At 44.8% G+C, this 19,641-nt stretch overlaps 1 protein-coding gene, 1 non-coding gene and 1 pseudogene across 2 annotated transcripts; all 3 read right to left on the reverse strand.

The window, feature by feature from the left end:
* Positions 1–3,186: 3,186 nt before the first annotated feature.
* RPL39 (ribosomal protein L39) lies at positions 3,187–6,686 on the reverse strand. The gene is made up of 3 exons (XM_070784874.1): positions 6,535–6,686; positions 4,860–4,963; positions 3,187–3,397 (listed from the first exon to the last, which is right to left on the reverse strand). The coding sequence occupies exons 1-3, from the start codon at positions 6,535–6,537 to the stop codon at positions 3,349–3,351; spliced, it is 156 nt and encodes a 51-aa protein (XP_070640975.1). The 5' UTR covers positions 6,538–6,686; the 3' UTR covers positions 3,187–3,348.
* LOC139181797 (small nucleolar RNA SNORA69) lies at positions 3,842–3,975 on the reverse strand. The gene has a single exon (XR_011565536.1). It is a non-coding gene; the product is annotated as a small nucleolar RNA SNORA69 (small nucleolar RNA).
* Positions 6,687–10,153: 3,467 nt separating the features above from the next.
* On the reverse strand, positions 10,154–12,109 carry LOC139181676 (vasculin-like protein 1 pseudogene; annotated as a pseudogene).
* Positions 12,110–19,641: the final 7,532 nt, after the last annotated feature.

A 19,641-nucleotide genomic window follows, 5' to 3' on the forward strand; every position in this document is an offset into this window, starting at 1 on the left:
TAGACTGCCAGGGAAAATTTTGAGAACTGTTTCACTTTTTTTAATCTGTAAAATGGGAGGATTATCTGGTAGAACTGATCCTTTACAGACATTACCATTCAATCCTTAAAGTGCAAGTTGCTCAGTCATGTCCGACTCTTTGGGATCCCATGGACTTTACAGTCCATGGAATTCTCCAGATCAGAATACTGGAGTGGGTAGCCTTTCCCTTCTACAGGGGATTTTCCCAACCCAAGTCTCCTGAATTGCAGGCAGATTCTTTACCAGCTGAGCCACAAAGGAAGCCCAAGAGTACTGGAGTGGGTAGCCTATCCCTTCTCCAGTGGATCTCTGGTTCAGGAACAGAGCTGGGATTCAACTAGAGGCAAGTGTAAGGCCCAGGATTTTAGCTCTTTAGTCACCCTATTCCTTTCTTTCCAAGTCCTCAAGGGATTACTCTACTCCAAATGCAAATCCTGGAAATAGAAGGGAACGGGTCTGTATCTAAAGGCTGATATACAGCATCAATTCCACACCAGCTCTGCCTGATTCCCCCATGCCAACCTGCCCCTTCCCACCATCTTCAGTTCCTGTGTCTTATTTTTGCTTTATCCAGGCTTCCCAGGTGACTCTGTGGTAAAGAATCCACCTGCTAAAGCAGGAGACACAGGTTTGATCTCTGGGTCAGAAGATCCCCTGGAGTAGGGAATGACAACCCACTGCAGTATTCTTGCCTGGGAAATCCCATGAACAGAGAAGCCTGGTGGGCTACAGTTCATGGGGTCCCAAAAGAGTCAGACTGAGTGACTGACCATGAGTACAGCCCACACCAAAAGTTTTAGTTCTGCTCACTCCCCTTTATTCTCCCTTTCCCTAGTCATTGAATCAACTGCTTCTGTGCATTATTTACTTCATCCTCAAAGCCCTTTGAGGGAGGTCCCATTGGCCCCATGTTGCAGATGACACTGAGGCTCACAGCTGGTGCACCAACAGAACTGGAATGCAGACTCTGTAGTCCTGTTCCTCCAGACTGCCAACTTTTGGCCACGACTCTGCTGCTGCCTGCTTCTTAGGTCACCACAGGGTTGACTGTCTTTCAAAACCTGATCTTACACTGCACCTCTTAAAAGTAAATGTTAAGTCCTACACGTCTCAAAGCTCCTATTCCTCCCTTCAGGAAGTAAGGGATCTGGTCCATGGAGAGAACAAATACTGGGAGCCTGGCACTGCAGTCCATGGGGTCGTAGAGCCTGGTATGACTAAACAAGGTGGTGTGGAGCCACTGGATCCAGGACCTGTCCAACCCTAGGCTCAAAAGAAACAAACCCCTTTTACTCGGCCAACCAACCCATCCAAAATGTCTATCATTTTCTCTTTCAACTTTAACCCTCCTTTTTAAGGTCTGTAGAGAAAGCTCCCTTTGCCATGTGACCTTAGCTTTTTCACAAATTCCCTGGGCTTCAGGAATTCCCACCTACTCTGATTGGTAAGGCTGAGGTATCCCTAAGACTCCAAAGTGAAAGTGAAGTAGCTCAGTTGTGTCTGACTCTGCAACCCCATGAACTGTAACCTACCAGACTCCTCCCTCCACGGGATTCTCCAGGCAAGAATACTGGAATGGGTTGCCATTTCTTTCTCCAGGGGATCTTCCCAACCCAGATCTCCCGCATTGCAGGGGGATGCTTTAACCTCTGAGCCACCAGAGAAGCCCAAATGGTTAGTAATTTCCATCACATGACTGTCAATTGTTATCAAGTTCCTCTCCTTGCTGTTCACACAGTGGCAGCTGTCTTTGAATATAAAGCAACGACTGATGCACTAAGAAGAAATATTTGAAACCTAGGATTCATCAACTAGAAAATGTGCTTCTAAGATCTGTCGGTAGCGCCCATGTTCCTAGGCTGGTTATTTGGCAGCCACTCTAAAACTTCTCAGAGAAGGCAATGGCACCCCACTCCAGTACTCTTGCCTGGAAAATCCCATGGGCGGAGGAGCCTGATAGGCTGCAGTCCATGGGGTCGCGTCGGATACAACTGAGCGACCTCACTTTCACACATTGGAGAAGGAAATGGCCACCCACTCCAGTGTTCTTGCCTGGAGAATCCCAGGGACGGGGGAGCTCGGTGGGCTGCCGTCTATGGGGTTGCACAGAGTTGGACACGACTGAAGCGACTTAACAGTAGCAGCTAAAACTTCTGGTGAGCACAGTGGTCCTTGTGGTCATGTGCCTCCTAGTGTGGTCCCAAGTCAGGGACCCCTTGGCTGTGTGTGGCCACTGCCCCCACTTGCTGCACTGACAGCTCCTGTCACTTGCTTTCTTGGCTTGCTCCAGCACAGGATCTGTACAAACTGGGTAGGCAGATAACACCAACAGGATCCCCCTTGCCCTGCTGCAGTCCCAGCCTAACTCCACAGGTAACTAGGGCATTTTAGCTCCCTCCAGTGATTAAAGAATCTGCCTGCCAATGCAGGAGATTTGATTCTTGGGTGGGGAAGATCCCCTGGAGTGGGAAATGGCAACCCTGTCTATTATTCTTGCCTGCAAAATCCCAGGGACAGAGGCACCTGGGGTCCAAAGAGTCAGACGCGACTGAGTAATTGAGCATGCATCTTTCCCAGACAGTAGCTATGGCCCATATATTGGCCTATTACTGGCCTAACATACATTTGTCTATCCATCCATTGGTTAATCCCAAGTACCTAGGAATAATGCCTGGTAGGTAAACTTGAATTTATTAAATGTCAAAAACATTTGATTTTTTCAACCATTTAAAAATGCATAACTTTAGTTCACAGACCATACAAAAACAGGCAGATCAGTTTGCCAAACCCTGGTCCACATGATAGAATAGCATATAAACATGCTTTTTATGGGACTTTCCTGGCAGCCAAGTGGGTTCAATCCCTGGTTGGGGAACTAAGATCCTGCATGTCTTGTGGCAAGCACCCCTCCCCCCACAGTTTATTTTAAAAAGGTGCTGCCTTCAGGTTCAAGGATGACACATACGTGTACTTCCTATAACAGTAGGTGTAAGAGCTGCTAGTTATAGGGAACAATAAGACAACAAAATTTTTAAAAGCCAGTTCCTATTTTACAAGCTGTACTTCTAAGTACTTGGTAGCTAGAGAACATTTCTATCCTTGGACAGGCCCATGTCCTAACTGACAGTATTTATTCAGTACGTCATCACAAACCATATAATACAATAACAATTGCAACGTTTTATATTTATTGCTGGGTCTCAGACTGATAGTGAGGAAATAACATCATGGGCCAAGCATTACAGTAGTGATGTTTTCATTGTGATCTGGCTGCTTAAAAAAGTGGTCTACACGTTAAGACCACTTCTCATAGACCCAGCTTGCTTCTTATAGACCCAGCTTGGTTCTTCTCCAATGTCTTCTCTTGGAGTTGTACCTACACAGAAGGAAATACCAAGTTACAAAGGCAGTCTGACCTCAAATTAGTTGCTCTTACTCACCATAAACTTTGCCTTAAAAGTACCATAAAAAAGTCTTTGAAAGCAAAGGGTTCCATTTTCCCTTCTTTAGCAAGTTTGGAGTTCTTTTTGGAGAGTAAAAAATGATTTGCTAGATGTGTTAAAGAACTAGTCAAATCAATTTTTTACCTCTCAAAATGACTCCAGGCTAAGGAAAACACACTCGTTCTTTACTGGGAGGAAGTAGTAGAGAAGCTCACTTACTTTTGATTCAACAGACCTGGAGCAGACCCAGACGGAGATATATAACCCCAAGTACTAAACTAGATCAAACCAGTCATTCTACATAATGGGTTACATGTACATAAAAGCTCTTGCACAACGTTAATACATTAATATCCTCAGTCACTTCAAAGGCCATCAACTGTTCATGTCAATCTGTCATGATTTTACCCCCATAAATGGCAAAATCAAAAAACGATCAACACAGATTTTCTTTCAGCAGGATAATGTCAATACTTCCACAAAAGAAAGCACTGTAATTGCAACCTGCTTTCACTGCATTTTAAAAGTTAGACCACAGAGCAAAAGACCAGTGTCTGATAATTGCAGGCACCCCCTACTGAGCTATGCACTGAGCTTTACATACATTTCTTTCATTTCTCACAACTACAAAGGCAGGTCCTACCATCACTGGATGGGATACAGTAAACCAAAGGTTGCAATTAATTGGCCTATAAAGCTACAGTGGGTGGCGATTTCCCAGTGTCTAACTGGCTGTATAAACTAAGGAAATGGGCCTTCATTTTTAGCCCTGACAATTCACATCTCAACCTTGGTCTTCACATCAGCAAACTAATCCCACTTCTATTTGCCATACAACCAAATCAGACTTCTACACTAGCTTCACAATCTTGCACTCATGGGCTTCAGTGTTTATCTTGGCAAGGACTCACTTGCTAGGCCCACCCTACAGTGTCAGCTTAAAAATGCTTTGAAAATACTTTGGTTGAAAGAGTCTGATATCCACCTTTGTCTAGAGTTAACCTAGATGACCTTAGAGGTTCTTTGGAGAAATTCTAGTAATGTCTTTCTCTTAAAACCATCAGTTCAATTCTGTGGGGGAAAGCAAATCTTTCAATCTTCAGAAAAAATAAACACTTTCTGATCTTCTCACTGGGATGTGTAATGAGAGAGCCACCTTATGCTCTGGTTCAGAGGGAAAGGAACCAGGGAATTTACAAATATTGGAGGAGTGTCTGCCCCTAAGCCCAGCTGTGGACTGGCTGCTGTTCAGAAACCCAGAACCACATTAAAAAAAAAAAAAAAGAATTGCAGAATGGTGGCATAAGATTAATAAAACTGCATGTAACTTTCAACTGTGCACCCAAAGTAATCCTAAATTTAACAAAACACATGGGTGGGGGAGTGTGTCCTTACCTGATTTTATTGCCAGTTTTCATTCGAATCCATTGAGGAATGGGACGATTCTGCTTTTGTTTCTTGGCCAGGAATCGCTTGATCCTGAAAGTCTTGTGAGAAGACTGGGAAGGAAATGCAATTAATTTAACAGAAATACCAGAACTTATTCAAAAATTAGGAACTCTCTAAATCCAACAAATACTCAAATGCTTAACACATGCCCAAAACCCTCTCAATGCTAAACCCATCACTGCCCCTTGCTTTGTTCCTCACTTCTCCGGAGGCAGATACAAGGCCAGGGTGTGTTCCAGTCTTCCCTGCTGTCACCCTAGGACTGAGAGGACCACAATCACTGAAGACTGGGACTAGAGCACATGGTTTTCACGAACAACTTGCAAGTCAACCAGCTTTAGTGCACTGTTTTGTACACCGGGTACTGGGAATCCCCTGGCGGGCCAGTGGTTAGGGAATCTGTGCTTACACCGCAAGGGGCCAGCTTCGATCCCCGGTCGGGAACTAAGATTCACGCAAGCCATGCGGTGCATTCAAAAAGAGAAAAAAACACCTTACACAAAGTCCCTAACATTTGGCAGATCTGTTCCAGCTCACCGACCATCTTGGTATTAAATCTAACTCTACTTAAAATGTCACTTTCCCAAGTTCCCGCTGTTTTTTGGCTTTCATAAAGAACTTGGGTCATCTAGTTAGTCGCTCAGTCGTGTCCGACTCTTTGCGACCCCATGGACTGCAGCCCACCAGGCTCCTCTGTCCATGAGATTTTCCAGGCAAGGATACTGGAGTGGGTTGCCATTTCCTTCTCTATTGGTCATCTAATCCAAACACTTCCCTCCCCGGTGTGCAGTAGAGTCCAGAGAAATGTCCTGAGTGCTGTTTGTCTGCCCGATGTGGCCCAACACACCCTTGCATAACAGGCGTTATTACAAAGGAAAAGACTACACTCCTCTCTCCCAGCTCATAGCAGCAACTGTAAATTTCTGTTAATAAAACTGTATAACACCAGATACCGATACTCTCCACACCTAAAAGCATATACAGTTAAAATTTTCCAGGGTACTATCACAGGAAAAACCCAGTTTTTCCCACAGGAAAAATCCGCACGCAGCTAGCATTTTACGAAGAACGCCCGAATGACACACAGATTCACGCCGCATCACCCCTTGTCCCATGAGTTTAAACGGGGTAACGTTCAAATTCCCGAACAAAGGGCTAAAAAGTCCTATAATCTCATCAAGTCGAAGGATTCTGGCCCCCAAGTTAATAAGTCTTCGAAAACCAGCAGTCCACATTCCCTTTTCGATGACCGAAACATCCCGCGTGTCACTGACAACATCCCGAAGTCGGGCCAGTTTCTGGGATGCCCCTTCGACTTCTTGCCCCAGAAACACAGTTCGCTCTGGGAAAAACGGGAATCCCCGCCCGCCTGAGTAGCGGTCTGGAACAGAGAGGGCCCTCTCGGACCTTGCGGGCCGGCACAGCCCGCCCTTCCCTAGGTGCTAGCTCGCTCGCTTCCCGCCAGGCCCTCAGGCTGGAGCCGAAGCCAAACTCCCTTCTCCCCTGGAAAAGGCCTTAAAAAGTGTCCCGCACCTCGACGCAGCCCGCGGCGCCGGGGAGCTAGCAGAGATCTCAGGTCTCGGAAAGCCACCCCAGAACCGATGGCAACGGATGGACTTACCATGGTGAGGAAAGAACTCAACCGCACATAGGATGGCGGAGAAGAGAAAAGAGGAGGAAGTGAGCGGAAGGACGTGTTTAGAAGGCGCCGCCGGGGGCGGGGCTTGGGTAGGTCACGCTGTGCGCCAACCAACGCCCTCTGGCGGTTCCTCTCTGCCCACGCTCCCGTTAGACCGTGGGAAACGCTTGTTCCCACGCGCTTGTTCGTGCGAAATGGAATTTGCTTTGCTTCAGTTCCGTAACTGGGTTCCTCAGGAGCCTGTTAGTGTGCCAGGGGCACCTTGTGTCATGGGTGAGGCAGACGGTCCACGATAAATGCCAAGGGAGAAACCCTTCCGAAGGCGGGAGGAGCAAGGGGGCGGGGCTGTCTCCAAAGAGGGCGGGGGAGACGTCATGTTCCAGCGCAAGGGACTTCGGTCCTCGGCTAGGGAGGGAGCACGCGAAGGGGCGGGGGCGGGGGCGGGGGCGGGGGCGGGGAACGCCCAACCAGGGAGGGCCAGTGGGATTTTCACCCACACCTGCTTCTCTGCGGGACTACCCTGGTGGTTAAGTGGCAGAGAACACGCCTGCCAATACAGGAGATGAGGGTTGGATCCCTGCGTGGGGAAGATCCCTTGGAGAAGGAAATGACAAACCACTCCAGTATTCTTGCCTGGAAAATCCCATGGACAGCGGAGCCTGGCAGACTGCAGTCCCTGGGGTCGCACGGAGTCGTGTTAGCGACTAAACAACAGTTGTTTCTTGGCAGTCGCTTCTTTTTCTTCTCCCCATTTAAAAACAAAGACCTCTATCTTTTCAATCACTTCAAGCATTTTTACAGTAATAGATTTAGGTAAGGATTTTTAACAGCAGAAGTTTAGTTACTTTAATCCCACTTAGTGTTTAGGTTCTGGAGAAGGCAATGGCACCCCACTCCAGTACTCTTGCCTGGAGAATCCCATGGATGGAGGAGCCTGGTGGGCTGCATGCAGTCCATGGGGTCGCGAAGAGTCGGACACGACTGAGTGACTTCACTTTCACTTTTCACTTTCATGCATTGGAGAAGGAAATGGCAACCCACTCCAGTGTTCTTGCCTGGAGAATCCCAGGGTCGGGTTGAGCTGCCGTCTCTGGGGTCGCACAGAGTCGGACACGACTGAAGCGACTTAGCAGCAGCAGCAGCAGCAGTGTTTAGGTTCAGACCCTCATACAAATTTACATTTGATTCAAGTGAGACCTCAGGCTTCTCACCTTAGATTTTTATTATTTATTTAAGAGCCAGTATTTTATTTTTGGTGGCCAGAAGGAGCAACAGATAAGCCTTTAATACATGAATTTTCATTCATCGTCATAGCTACCATTTCCTCAGGTTTAGAGTGTGACTGACACTGTGCTAAGAGCTTATATAAATCATTCTTTTAATTCTTACAGCTTCATAGGGCACTTGTTCTGCCTGGTTTTCCTTCTACCTTGGATGCCACTCTTTCTGAGTTTCTTTTGCTGATTCTTCCTTATCTCACTTCCTTATCTCTCTCTCTCTTTTTTTTAAACATTGTAGAGCCCTGAGGTTCAGATTTGGACTTCTTCTCTTTTCTATATACACTCTCTCCTTTGGTGACCTCACCAAATATCATGGCTTTAAATACTCTCTTGGACTTCTTCCTTGGAAGTCCAGTGGTAAAGACTCTGCACTTCCAATGCAGGGGGCATGGGTTCCATCCCTGGTCGGGGAACTGGGATCTCCCATGCTGCACAGTGCAGCCAAAAAATAAAAAGGAGTTGGTGGTTTCTGGTAGATCGTGGAGAGGAAGGCAGGAAGGAGAGACATTAAAGATGCAGGGAAACCCAGGTTTAATAGTGTGGGGGTCTCAGCGGACACAGTGGGCAGGCTGGAGAGCATCAGGACAACAGTTGTTTCCCAAGTTAGGAGGGAAAAAAGATGGATGAAGAAAAAATTTGTTTTTGTAAATTTAATTTTGTTTTTTAATCATGTAAGTATTTTCCATGGTTCCACTTACATTCTATATGGCCCTACATTTCCTCTCCTAGATGTTTCTCCAGCAGAAAGGTGAACAAATATGCATCAAGAAGTATGTACTGGGACTTCCCTGGTGGTCCAGTGGTTAAGACTCTGTGCTGCATGCAGGGGGCACAGGTCAATCCCTGGTCAGGGAACTAAGGTTCCACATGTCATAGGGTGTGGCTTTAAAAAGTAAATATATATATTTATTTTTTTTTTATTTGAAAAAAGGCATGTACTAAATTGTTTATAGCAAAATTATTTCTAACAACCCCAAACAGGAAACTATCTATCTTCAACTGAACATGTAAAGTGTGGTATATTTACCAAGGGCTGTTGTACAGCAGCAGTTTTCAAAGTGTGATCCAGGGAACTCTGGGAGATCCTTAAGACCCCTTTCAAAGGGCCTGCAGGGTCAAAGTATTTTTATAATAATACAAAGAAGTCATCTGCTTCTTTTACTCTTGTCCTCTCACGGGTGTTCTGTGGGGTTTCAGAGACTCGGTTCGGTTCGGTTCAGTTCAGTTCAGTCGATAGAAATAATCCACATGAAGGCCCTTTGTGAAAGTGTTAGTCGCTCAGTCATGTCTGATTCTTTGCAACCCCATGGACTCTAGCCCGCCAGGCTCCTCTGTACATGGAATTGTCCAGACAAGAATACTAGAGTGGGCTGTCATTTCCTTCTCCAGGGGATCTTCCCCATCCGGGGATCAAACCTGGGTCTCCTGCATTGGCAGGCAGATTCTTTACCATCTGAGTCACCAGGGAAGCCCTAAAGGCCCTTTGGAGTCCTTAATAATTTTTTCTGGTTTTATTACTGGTAGTTTATTGAACATGTTTTTCTGCATCAAAAACGTATCTGCTAAAAGGAGAAACAGGTGTGTCTGAATTCAGATTTTCCTCAGACCTCTAAATCCACTCATCTAATTTTAAAGTAAATATAGTTCTTACACAAGACAATCCAAACTGATGCAAAATATTTATTCCAAGTTATTTTATGCAGTAGTTTTCCCCCTCAACTGACTTGTGATAACCACATCTTTTAAATCTGTAAATAATGTTATCAAAATAATCTTAATCTTTGAAATCTCACAAAAATTTATATTTTACAATCCACCCTGAATATCAAGGCTGCAAGAACAACACAATATTTCCTATATCCAAATATTTCATAGCTGTACCCAGAAAGGGAAAAAACCACATATGCTTGGTTAAGGGCTAACATGACCTGAGCAGCCAGAAGTAAAATAAAATATCCAAATTATTAGCATTAGTTTAATACAATTATAACTTCAGTAGTCACTTTGTCATTGACAGTGATTGCTTGAGCACAGGGGTGAGTTCCCCAAGGGCTGGTAGTAGAAGCTGTTGCTGCAAACCAGTGTCTCCTCCTCACTCAGGACTGCCAGCTCCCACCTGTGCATTGCACCATATATACTTTGTGTATGTGTGTGTGTTTTAAAAATTCTTCCCACCACACAAAGTTCTCTCTATTAAGCAGATAACAGGGAAGAACAACGACAAAAGCTAAACAAGCCAATTGCTCACTCTCTCTTTGGGATATGATTATTTCCCTTGTGCATGAAGTATTCAACAATAACATAGGAAAAGGAAAAGAATGATTTCTTCTGTATAACCCCTAAACACACAAGCTGAGTTTACTGGGTCAGATTTAACTGTGAGCATTTATATGCCTACTTTCAGGCATTGTCATCAGATGTCTCACTGCTACTTGTCTCCATGGCCAAGTCCTCAAACTCTGCTCTGCAAGTGCTTCTCGTAGGAGAGAATAGGTTGGAACTTCGACTCTGCAAGAAGCCATTCTTTCCAAAGCCATTTCTTCTCAGCTGCTCTGTCTTCATGTGGAACTCTCTGAGCTCATCCTCTGTGAAGGGAAGGCAATTCTCATCATTTTCAGGATACTCCTGCCATCCCATTGCTTTCAGTAACCTGTGCTCTGCTTCCAAAGAGTGAAAGAGGACCTTCCCTTCCTCTTCTACAGGGAGAGCAAGACCATTCTGATGACAGTCTTCCTCTCCATTTTCCTTTGGTTCAGGTGTGCTGTTGTCCTCTGAATCTTCCAACTTCTCACACTGTCTGCTCTCTGAGAAGTCTCCATTCTGGTCATCCTTCAGAGTCTTTGGGAACTCGCTCTTCCTGTCAGTAGTTCTGTGGGTCAACTTGGTCAGACGAGAGGAGCTGATCTCAGGGGAGTGGTGCTGGCGGGGCTGTCTTTGGGAGAGGCTAAAACTACACCAGCAGCCAGTACTACTGGTTTGGTAACAGAGATTGGACTGGTAAAAACAGACTCTCAGCTAGAGGAAAGGGATCCTGATTTGCATTCCATTCCGTTAGCTTTCCATGCACTGGCCTTGGATGGAGGTGGTACAGGCTTAGGAACCAGGTTCTTATAGACACTTGGAACCATGGTTGACGATTTGTTTCCATTTGCATGGTGAGATCCTGGTGAGGTGAATGCAGCAGAGAAGGCAGCAGCAGGATCTTCTCTGGAAAGTTTTTTGATGACTAGCATTTTGGAGGGCTGCATGGCTCTAGGTGGATTTTCCCACACTCCAGAAGGGGTCCCAATAGGTCTGCATGGCTGATTCTGTTTGCCAGCTTCTGGATTCAAAGAAGCAAAGTCTTCCTCTTCAAACTGCAACTTTTCTACCTTCTTTATTCTCTTCCCTAATATCTGCAGGATGGCTTTTCCTGAAAGGCACAGCCTTTCTGGGAGTGGAAGCTGCCATTCCAGTGGTGATGGTTTCCTGTGCCACCCCTACTATGCTGGCTCATGCCATCATAACCTCGTGAAGAGCCATGCCAACCAGATAGGTTCCCTATGATTCCAGCATATGCTCCCTTAGAGGCACCAGAGTCTACAGAATCATGGCGGAACAGGGAGGGCTGGTGCCAAGAACCTCCTGTCATTCAAAGAGATCCATTGTTGAAAAAGCCATCAGAGGAATTATGTCTACAACGGCTTACTCCAAATCTACCATCTCCTTGGGGTAGGTGCTCTCCATGTTTTTCGAAATTCAATGTAGGTGACTTAGCTGACTGTGGTGTTGAGAAATTTAGCCAAGCAGGAACAAAGTCATGCTGCACCATTTAGGTCCAGTGTCTCTTTTCAACAAGGTGAGGCATCCAACCTCATGACCAGGATCCCAGAGTATAACCTCTGTGGTCCTGCTTCCTGAAGTTCTTGAGTTGCCAGCTGGATTTTCATGAGATTCTGTTGTTAAAAGGGTACTTAATTTAGGTTGGCCACCAGAATGCCTTATGATGAAGCACAAAGAAGCCAGGCTCTTTGTGGATCAATCTCTCAGTCCCCTCAATTGCTCATCTTAAACTATCTAGTTCCTGACACGTTTCCCAAAGGGGAGGGGGAAAGGGAAGGGGAACATAAAAAGTATTTGTTACATTTAAAAAATGGGGGGAAGGGGAAAGAGCTATATCAATGTTCACCTCATTCAACTTCCTTGAGTGATGGCACTATGATGTTGCTTAAATAGATAATGCACGGACATTTGCACAGTAAATACAGATACTGTTCACAACAAGGTCATAGCTTAGAAAGACAGAATGACTTCTGTTTGGTCAAATAATGTCATTGAAGTGATAGATCAAAAATAAAACATTGAAGAGCTATAAAAGATTTTTTGAGTAGTCAACTCTAGTAGCAAAACATCTGCATTACAAAGCCCTTAATTTACAAATCTCATTATTCTTACACAGCTGTAAAAGTAGTCTGCAGGTATGAGTTTATATGTCTTATCCTTCAAAATCTAAGCTGTAAAAGTAGTCTGCAGGTATGAGTTTATGTCTTATCCTTCAAAATCTAAGGACGTAAGAAACCTTGTTAAAAAGAAAAAAGATAGGAACTTGATATGCTTTTCCCTCCAAGAATAGCAGCTTTAAAGGCAAATTTCTTTGTATAAAGCTCCCAAATGTTTTTTCTGTTTCTTTGGTCTTCACTATTTATAAATTTACAGCAAAATTAAAACAAGTAGAAAGGCAGGGTTTAAGAATAGTCATGGAGAAAGTTCCAAAGTGAGGTTTTCTTCTCTTCAGTTTTCTGTACTTCACTCTTTCTGTCCATTCCCAAAGAGTAAATTGAATTAATGGAAGGTAATAAGAATCTTCTGCTGCAGTAGAGAAGTCACTTTGGATCCATTTTTATTGTTATTCAATCATTTAAAAGGCCACAGGAATCTATCATGAGCAGTGGAGGGGCTACATTTAGGGACGAGTCACGGCATCTGAGGGCTCGTCCCCAGCTTCCGGTTCTGGCAGAGGTGGAGAGCCCACAACCATAACAAAAGTCTTCCCACTTAATAATTTTTAACTGTAAAGGGGTCCTAAAGACTAAAATGTTTGTGAACCGCTCCTATAGAGCAATGAGAATAAACAAACTACAGCTACCCACAATGGCATGGATGGATCTCACAAACATCCACTAATGTGGAACAAAGGAAGCCAGACACAGAAACATGCTTACTATATGATTCCATTTATGTCAAAAAACCAAAACTGGGCAAGACTAATCTGTGCCTTTAAGAGTCAGCATAGTGGTTGTCCTTGTTGGGAGAGGAGACGCTGGACACATTCTATTTCATGATTTGGGTGCTAGTTCTATGGGTGTGTTCCCTTTGTGAAAATTCATCTAGCTGAACACTTTGGGTTTGTGTGCTTTTCTGTATGGGTGTTATATTTCAACATAAAGATACTTTTACATGGATCCAAAGATAAAATTATAGATGAAATGTAACTCGGTCCCCTGCATTGGACTCGAGGAGTCTTTTTTTTTTTTTAATATTTATTATTTGGGACTTCCCTGGTGGTTAAGCAGTTAAGAATCCACCTTCCCATGCAGGGGATGTGGGTTCACTCACTGCTTGGGGAACTAGGATCCCATATGGTGCAGAGCAGCTAAGCCCCGCATGCCCACGTGCCACAACTAAGACCCAATGCAGCCAAATGAATATTTTTAATATTTATTATTTTTATTTATTCATTTGGATGCACTGGGTCTTAGTTGACTAAGCACATGGATTCTTTTAGTTGCAGCATGCGAGATCTTAATTGTGGCATGTGGGATCTAGTTCCCGGATCAGGGATCGAAACCGAGTGCCCTGCATTGGGAGCACAGAGTCTTAGCCACTGGACCACCAGGGAAGTCCTTTTTTTCTTTCTTTATTGCCTAACTCCCTCCCTAGAATGTAAATTTCATGAGGTCATAGATTATGTATTTTGTTCACTGCTGTCTTCCCCGAGCCTAGCATAGTGCCTCACACATGGTAGGTGCTCAGTAAATATTTGATGAATGAATGAATGACCTTGGTTTGGTGGTTTAGTTGCTAAGTCGTGTCTGACTCTTGCGATCCCATGGACTGTAGCCTGCAAGGCTCCTCTGTCCATGGGATTCTCCAGGCAAGAATACTGGAGTGGGTTGCCATCTCCTTCTCCCAGGGGATCTTCCTGACCCTGGAATTGAACCCAGGTCTCCTGCATTGCAGGCAGATTCTTTACCAATTGAGCTACAAGGGAAGCTTAATGAATGACTGCTGCTACTGCTTAGTTGCTTCAGTTGTGTCCGACTCTGTGTGACCCCATGGACTGCAGCCTACCAGGTTCCTCCGTCCATGGGATTTTCCAGGCAAGAGTACTGGAGTGGGTTGCCATTGCCTTCTCCTAATGAATGACTAAGTGAACTCAAATACCTCAGACAGACAAAATAGAAGGACAGGCCCCTCAGGGCAGTGGACAGTTTCAGTGTTTGGCCTGGATACTTCTTGTTTGAGGAACCCCTAAAGCACTTCTGCCTAGCCAAGAGGGTTTCTCAGAGTAGAGCTTCAAAAGGAGTGGAAACAAGGAGACCCACAGGGGCCGATGCTGCAAGTCCCAGCACAACCATGCGCTCTTTCATTGCAGTGTCCCCCAGCCTCTCCCACCCATTCCTTGCAGACTTAACTCCTGGCTCACTGCTGCTCTCTCCAGCACTGTTCCTGTCATGATTTCGGGTGAATTCAGCATCCACTTGTAGCCTCTTGTTCCTTTGCCCTGCCTTCAACCTTACAACGATCCCACTCTCTGCTCTCCTTGCAGCTAACTTCCTGTAGCATCCCAGTACTGACGATGCTCCCACCTCACCAGGACCACTCAGCCATTGAACCTACACCCTTTCCCTATTCCCTCCACTGCCCCGCCATGCCTCCTCTTCCCTCCTTATTTCACTTAAATTGTATCAGCCACTCAGTTGTCCACACCCTGCCCTTTTTTGTACTTGCTTGGAGAAACTGTAACCCTGGTAAATCCAGTTCTCCACCTCCTTGACAGCCTGTGCCTCTGGCAGCTGAATGAGGCTGAAGAAGACCGACAGGCCTCCCTTGAGGTTCACAACCACTGACTTCCAGTGGGCTCTCAGTGCTGCCCTGCAGCTCTGCACTCCCCCAGTGTAGCCACCCTCTGGCTCTCTGAGAGTAGTGCTCTTCAAGATTCAGTGTGCACACAAGTCACCTGGGAAATTTGTTGGACATGGACGACAGGTTCTCTTTTTTTTTCCTTTTGGTTAAGCTGGGTCTTCGTTTCTGCACTTGGGCTTTGTCTAGTTGCAGTGAGCGGGGGCTACTCTCTGGTTGCAGTGTGCAGGCTTTTCATCACATGTCTTCTCTTGTTGCGGAGCACAGGCTCTAGGCATGCAGGCTTTGGTAGTTGTGGCACACAGGCTTAGTTGCTCCATTGCATATGGAATCTTCCCGGATCAGGAATTGAACCCGTGTCCCCTGCATTGGCAGGCAGATTCTTATACACTGTACCACCAGGGAAGGCCAAGATGAGAGGTTCTGAGTCTGCATTTCTGACAGCTTCCCAGGTGACCCCTGGTCCCAGAAAGGGCCTTGATCAGGGGGCTGGCACACTGTTTCTGATAGCAAATATTTTAGGCTTTGCAGGTGACATACGATGTTTATTACAGCTAGTCAACTCTGCTGCTGTAGCTACTGTACATAAACTAATGGGTGCGATCAGGTTCGAATAAAATTTTAGTTACAGAGACTAAAATTTTAATTTCATAGAATTCTTTTATATCACAAAATATTATTCTCTGTATTTTTTTCCATTAGTTATAAATACAAACCAGTCAATCCTAAAGGAAATCAGTCCTGAATATTCATTGGAAGGACTGAGGCTGAAGCTGAAGCTCCATCACTTTGGCCACCTGATGTGAAGAGCCGACTTCATTGGGAAAGACCCTGATGCTTGGAAAGATTGAAGGCAGGAGAAGGAGATGACAGAGGATGAGATGGTTGGATGGCATCACCGACTCAATGGACATGCCTCTGAGCAAGCTCTGGGAGATGGTGAATGACAGGGATGTCTGGCATCCTGCAGTCCATGGGGTCACAAAGAACTGGACACGACTGAGTGACTGAAAAATAACAACATAAATACAAAAGCCATTCTTAGCTTGCAGGCTGTATACAAATAGGCAGTGACCAGGCTTGGTCCCCAGTTTGTCCACTGTTGGCCTGGATGACTGTCTCAGCCCTGCTTCTTCCCTTCTCACTCTCAGCGACAGCCTTCCTTCCTAATCATTGAGAAAACTTCAGCAATCACAGGAGAACTCCACAACTCACCTACCATATGCCAGCTACCAGCACTGTACTCCAAACCTCTCTACCTTTGTCCTGTTCCTACAATGGATCCTAACCCCTGTTACCTATTCAGAAATCTGCCTCTGGCTGTTTCTCCCTTTCTGTCCCTGCTTTTCCCTGGATTGTTCCCATCAATGCACAGATAAATACATGTTTGTTTCTCCCATCTTAAAAATCCACTCAAGACAAAAACCTGGTCTTTACCACAACTCCCTAACTACTTCTGTTTTCCTTCCTTTACAACAAAACTGTGAGATTTGTCTATATGTACTTTTCAATTACTCTCCCCATCCTTTTTTTTTTTTTTTTTTGAGCTATAGTTCATATACCATAAACATCACCATTTTAAAGTGTATAATTCAGTGGGTTTTAGCACATGCACAAGGGAGTACAACCATCCCCAGTATTTAAGCCCAGAACATTTTGATTACCCCGAGAAGAAACCTGTGCCCATTAGCAGTCACTCTCCAGTCCCCTTCTCCTCCCAGGCCTGGACAACCACGTTCTATTTTTATGGATTTGCATATTCTGGACATTTCATATAAATGGAATCATACCTTATGTGACCATTTGTGTCTGGCTTCTTTTACATAATGTAACTTTTCAGGGTTCTTTCATATTGTGATATGTGTCAGTACTTCTTTCCTATTATGGCTAAATAATATTCCACTGTGCGGCCATATCATTTTGTTTATCCATTTATCAGTTGATGGATAGTAGGGTTGCTTCTGTGTTTGGGGCTATTATGAACAGTGCTATAACACTGGTGTGCAATTATGTTTGAGTTGTTTAGTTGCTAAGTTGTCTCCAACTGTTTTTGCTACCCCGTGGAGTGTAGTCCTCCAGGTTCCTCTGTCCGTGGGATTTCCCAGGCAGGAATACTGGAGTGGGTTGCTATATTCCCAACCCAGGGATCAAACCGCATCTCCTGCATTGGCCAGAGGATTCTTTACCGCTGAGCCACCGGGGAAGCCAGTATGTTTGAGTACCTGTTTTCAGTTATTTTAGATATATATCTAGGAGTGGAATTGCTGGGTCATATGGTAACTGTTTAACCTTTTGAGTAACTAGTGGGGTTTTCCACAATGGCCGTATCATTTTACATTCCCTGTAACACTGCATAATAGTTCAAATTTTTCTACAACCTCCCAAATGCTTGTTATTTTCTATTAAAAAAATTATAGCCATCCTAGAGGGTACCCATCCTCTCAGGAGCCCAGTCCAATTAGGTTTTCACCTAGCACTCAAGCTGAAATTGTCCTGAGATTATCAGTGACCCCTGTGTTGTGAAATCCTCATTTCTCTGATCTGATGTGACCTGTCAACATTTGTCTTAGCTGACCTCTCCTTAGAATGCTTTATTTACTTGACTTCCAGGACAGCACATTTGGCTTGGTTTTCTTCCTATCTTACTGACTGCTCCTTCAGAATCCTTTTTTCTGGTTTTTCTTTATCTCATTTCCTTCTCTTTATTCAAAAGTCATCTTCTCATGGAAGTCTTTCAGCCCCCACCCACGACCATACTCCTTTCCCCCCGATTTATTTTTCCCCCTAAGTGCCTGTCACTTTCTAACCATAAGTAGTTTGCTTCTTTTCTCTCTCCACTTTAATGTAAGCTCCATGAAGGCAGGAAGTTTGTCTGTTTTGTTCACTGATGTAATTCTACAATCTAGAACATGAATGGCATATGGTGTGCGCTCAGAAAATGGTGAATGACTAAATGGCTGCGTGAATGATGGCAGCCTGAACCTGGGCTACAGAGGGCTGGAGAGGGCAGAATGACTGAGTGGCCGTGGGGAGTGAGGATGGAGTCAGACCTGATCCTCAGTGCTGAGTGAGTAGGTGGTTCACATCCTTTGCAAAACCGGATGGGAGGAACCTGAGTTTACTTTGTGGCCAGAGATACTTGGGGTCTTTGGATGACGTCCAGGGGATGGATTAGTCAGGGCTGGAGATGTGGAGGAGAGTCTTAAAGTCTGGAAATGTGGATAATACATCAGGTACCACAGTAGCAATGAACTGTTATGTATTTATCCATGTCTCCATAGCAGGAGCTGAATCAGTATTTGGTAGATGAATAAATGAACTCTGTGAGATTTTGAAGGATGGCCGATCCTATATATTGTCAGTATATGCTTTCTAAGAATTCACCAAATGTCAGCTTATCTGTTCCCTGCTTCCTTTGTAAGGATATAAATGGTCATAATACATTTTCATGGTGTAGAGGACAGTCCCAGAGATAGTAAATTCTGGACTGCCCCATAAAAACATGTTAACACTGAGCTTCTATATACCCAGAAAAGGCCACAAAACTCTAATTAATCTCCTATGGAACTAAAGATAAGGTCAAGTTAGATCTTAATTTATAATCAGTTAAATGACTGCCTCAGGACTACTTTGTATATGCCTGCTGGGCAAGGGGATATAGTTCCTGATTTTGAAGGCATGAAAGCCTCATGAATGTATAGGCCACTCCTTTTTCACTGCCCTGTAGGTACCTATTCTCACTACCTTCGCTCCTTGAACTTTTCCTGCCTATTTTCCCTTAGCATCACTTCTCTCCACCAGAGCAGCAAATTCTTCAAGGCTGTCAGCATTAGGAGGGCAGGGACCTTATTCACAACTATGGCCTTAGTGCCAACATACAGGAGGTGCTAGATGAATATTCAGATATCCAGTGTCTGAACTGTCTCCATCCTGTCTTTATTTTTAAAGAAATCAAACCTGTATCTGAAGAAGGCAAAAATGCAATCAGTTGCTTCACAGGAGGGAGGGCCCTCCTGTAGTCTCAGCAGTTAGTCTGGTTTAGGGATTTTCTTCAGCAACACTTGGCAGCCTAAGGGCAGATCCCCACTCCAGGCTGTCACCACAGTCCTTCTCACATGGTGCACTGTGCTCTGGTTATTTCTGGTTGTCTCTTGACACCACTGGCCGGCCAATGGTTCCTCAAGGACAAAGGCTTGAGTCTTTGAATTCCAGGGCTTAGTACACAGTCAGAGACTAGTCAATGTTTGTTGAAGTGAGTACATCAATGGATGGAAATTTAACAGGGGATAGGTAAGTATGGTTTAATGAGTTGGACTGGCAGGGCCAGCAGAACAGAAGAGTGAGGTAGTGACACAAAAACAGCCATGAGGGCTGGAAACAGGCCCCAGGCTGGGTACAGAGGCAAGTGATACCAACTCATGACTGATAGTTTGGGGTGATACTCCTGCAAAGGCCAACTCCTCTACTGGCAACAACCTCGGCTGTCAAGAGGCTCCCTTTTCACCTGCCTTCTCCGGAAACCTAATTGGTTCTCTCTTCCCCTGGGTATTCATCTCTTCTCATATCTTTCCTTTGGGCTTCTAAAAATGCTTTAGTATTTGTCATATTTAAAAAAAAAAATCCTTCCCCAATACCCTTTATCTATCACCATTTTTTTTAGATTTCTCTGAAGAGCTGTCTATGCTGT

Source organism: Bos indicus, chromosome X (genome assembly GCF_029378745.1).
Source record: "Bos indicus isolate NIAB-ARS_2022 breed Sahiwal x Tharparkar chromosome X, NIAB-ARS_B.indTharparkar_mat_pri_1.0, whole genome shotgun sequence".
Classification (NCBI taxonomy): domain Eukaryota; kingdom Metazoa; phylum Chordata; class Mammalia; order Artiodactyla; family Bovidae; genus Bos; species Bos indicus.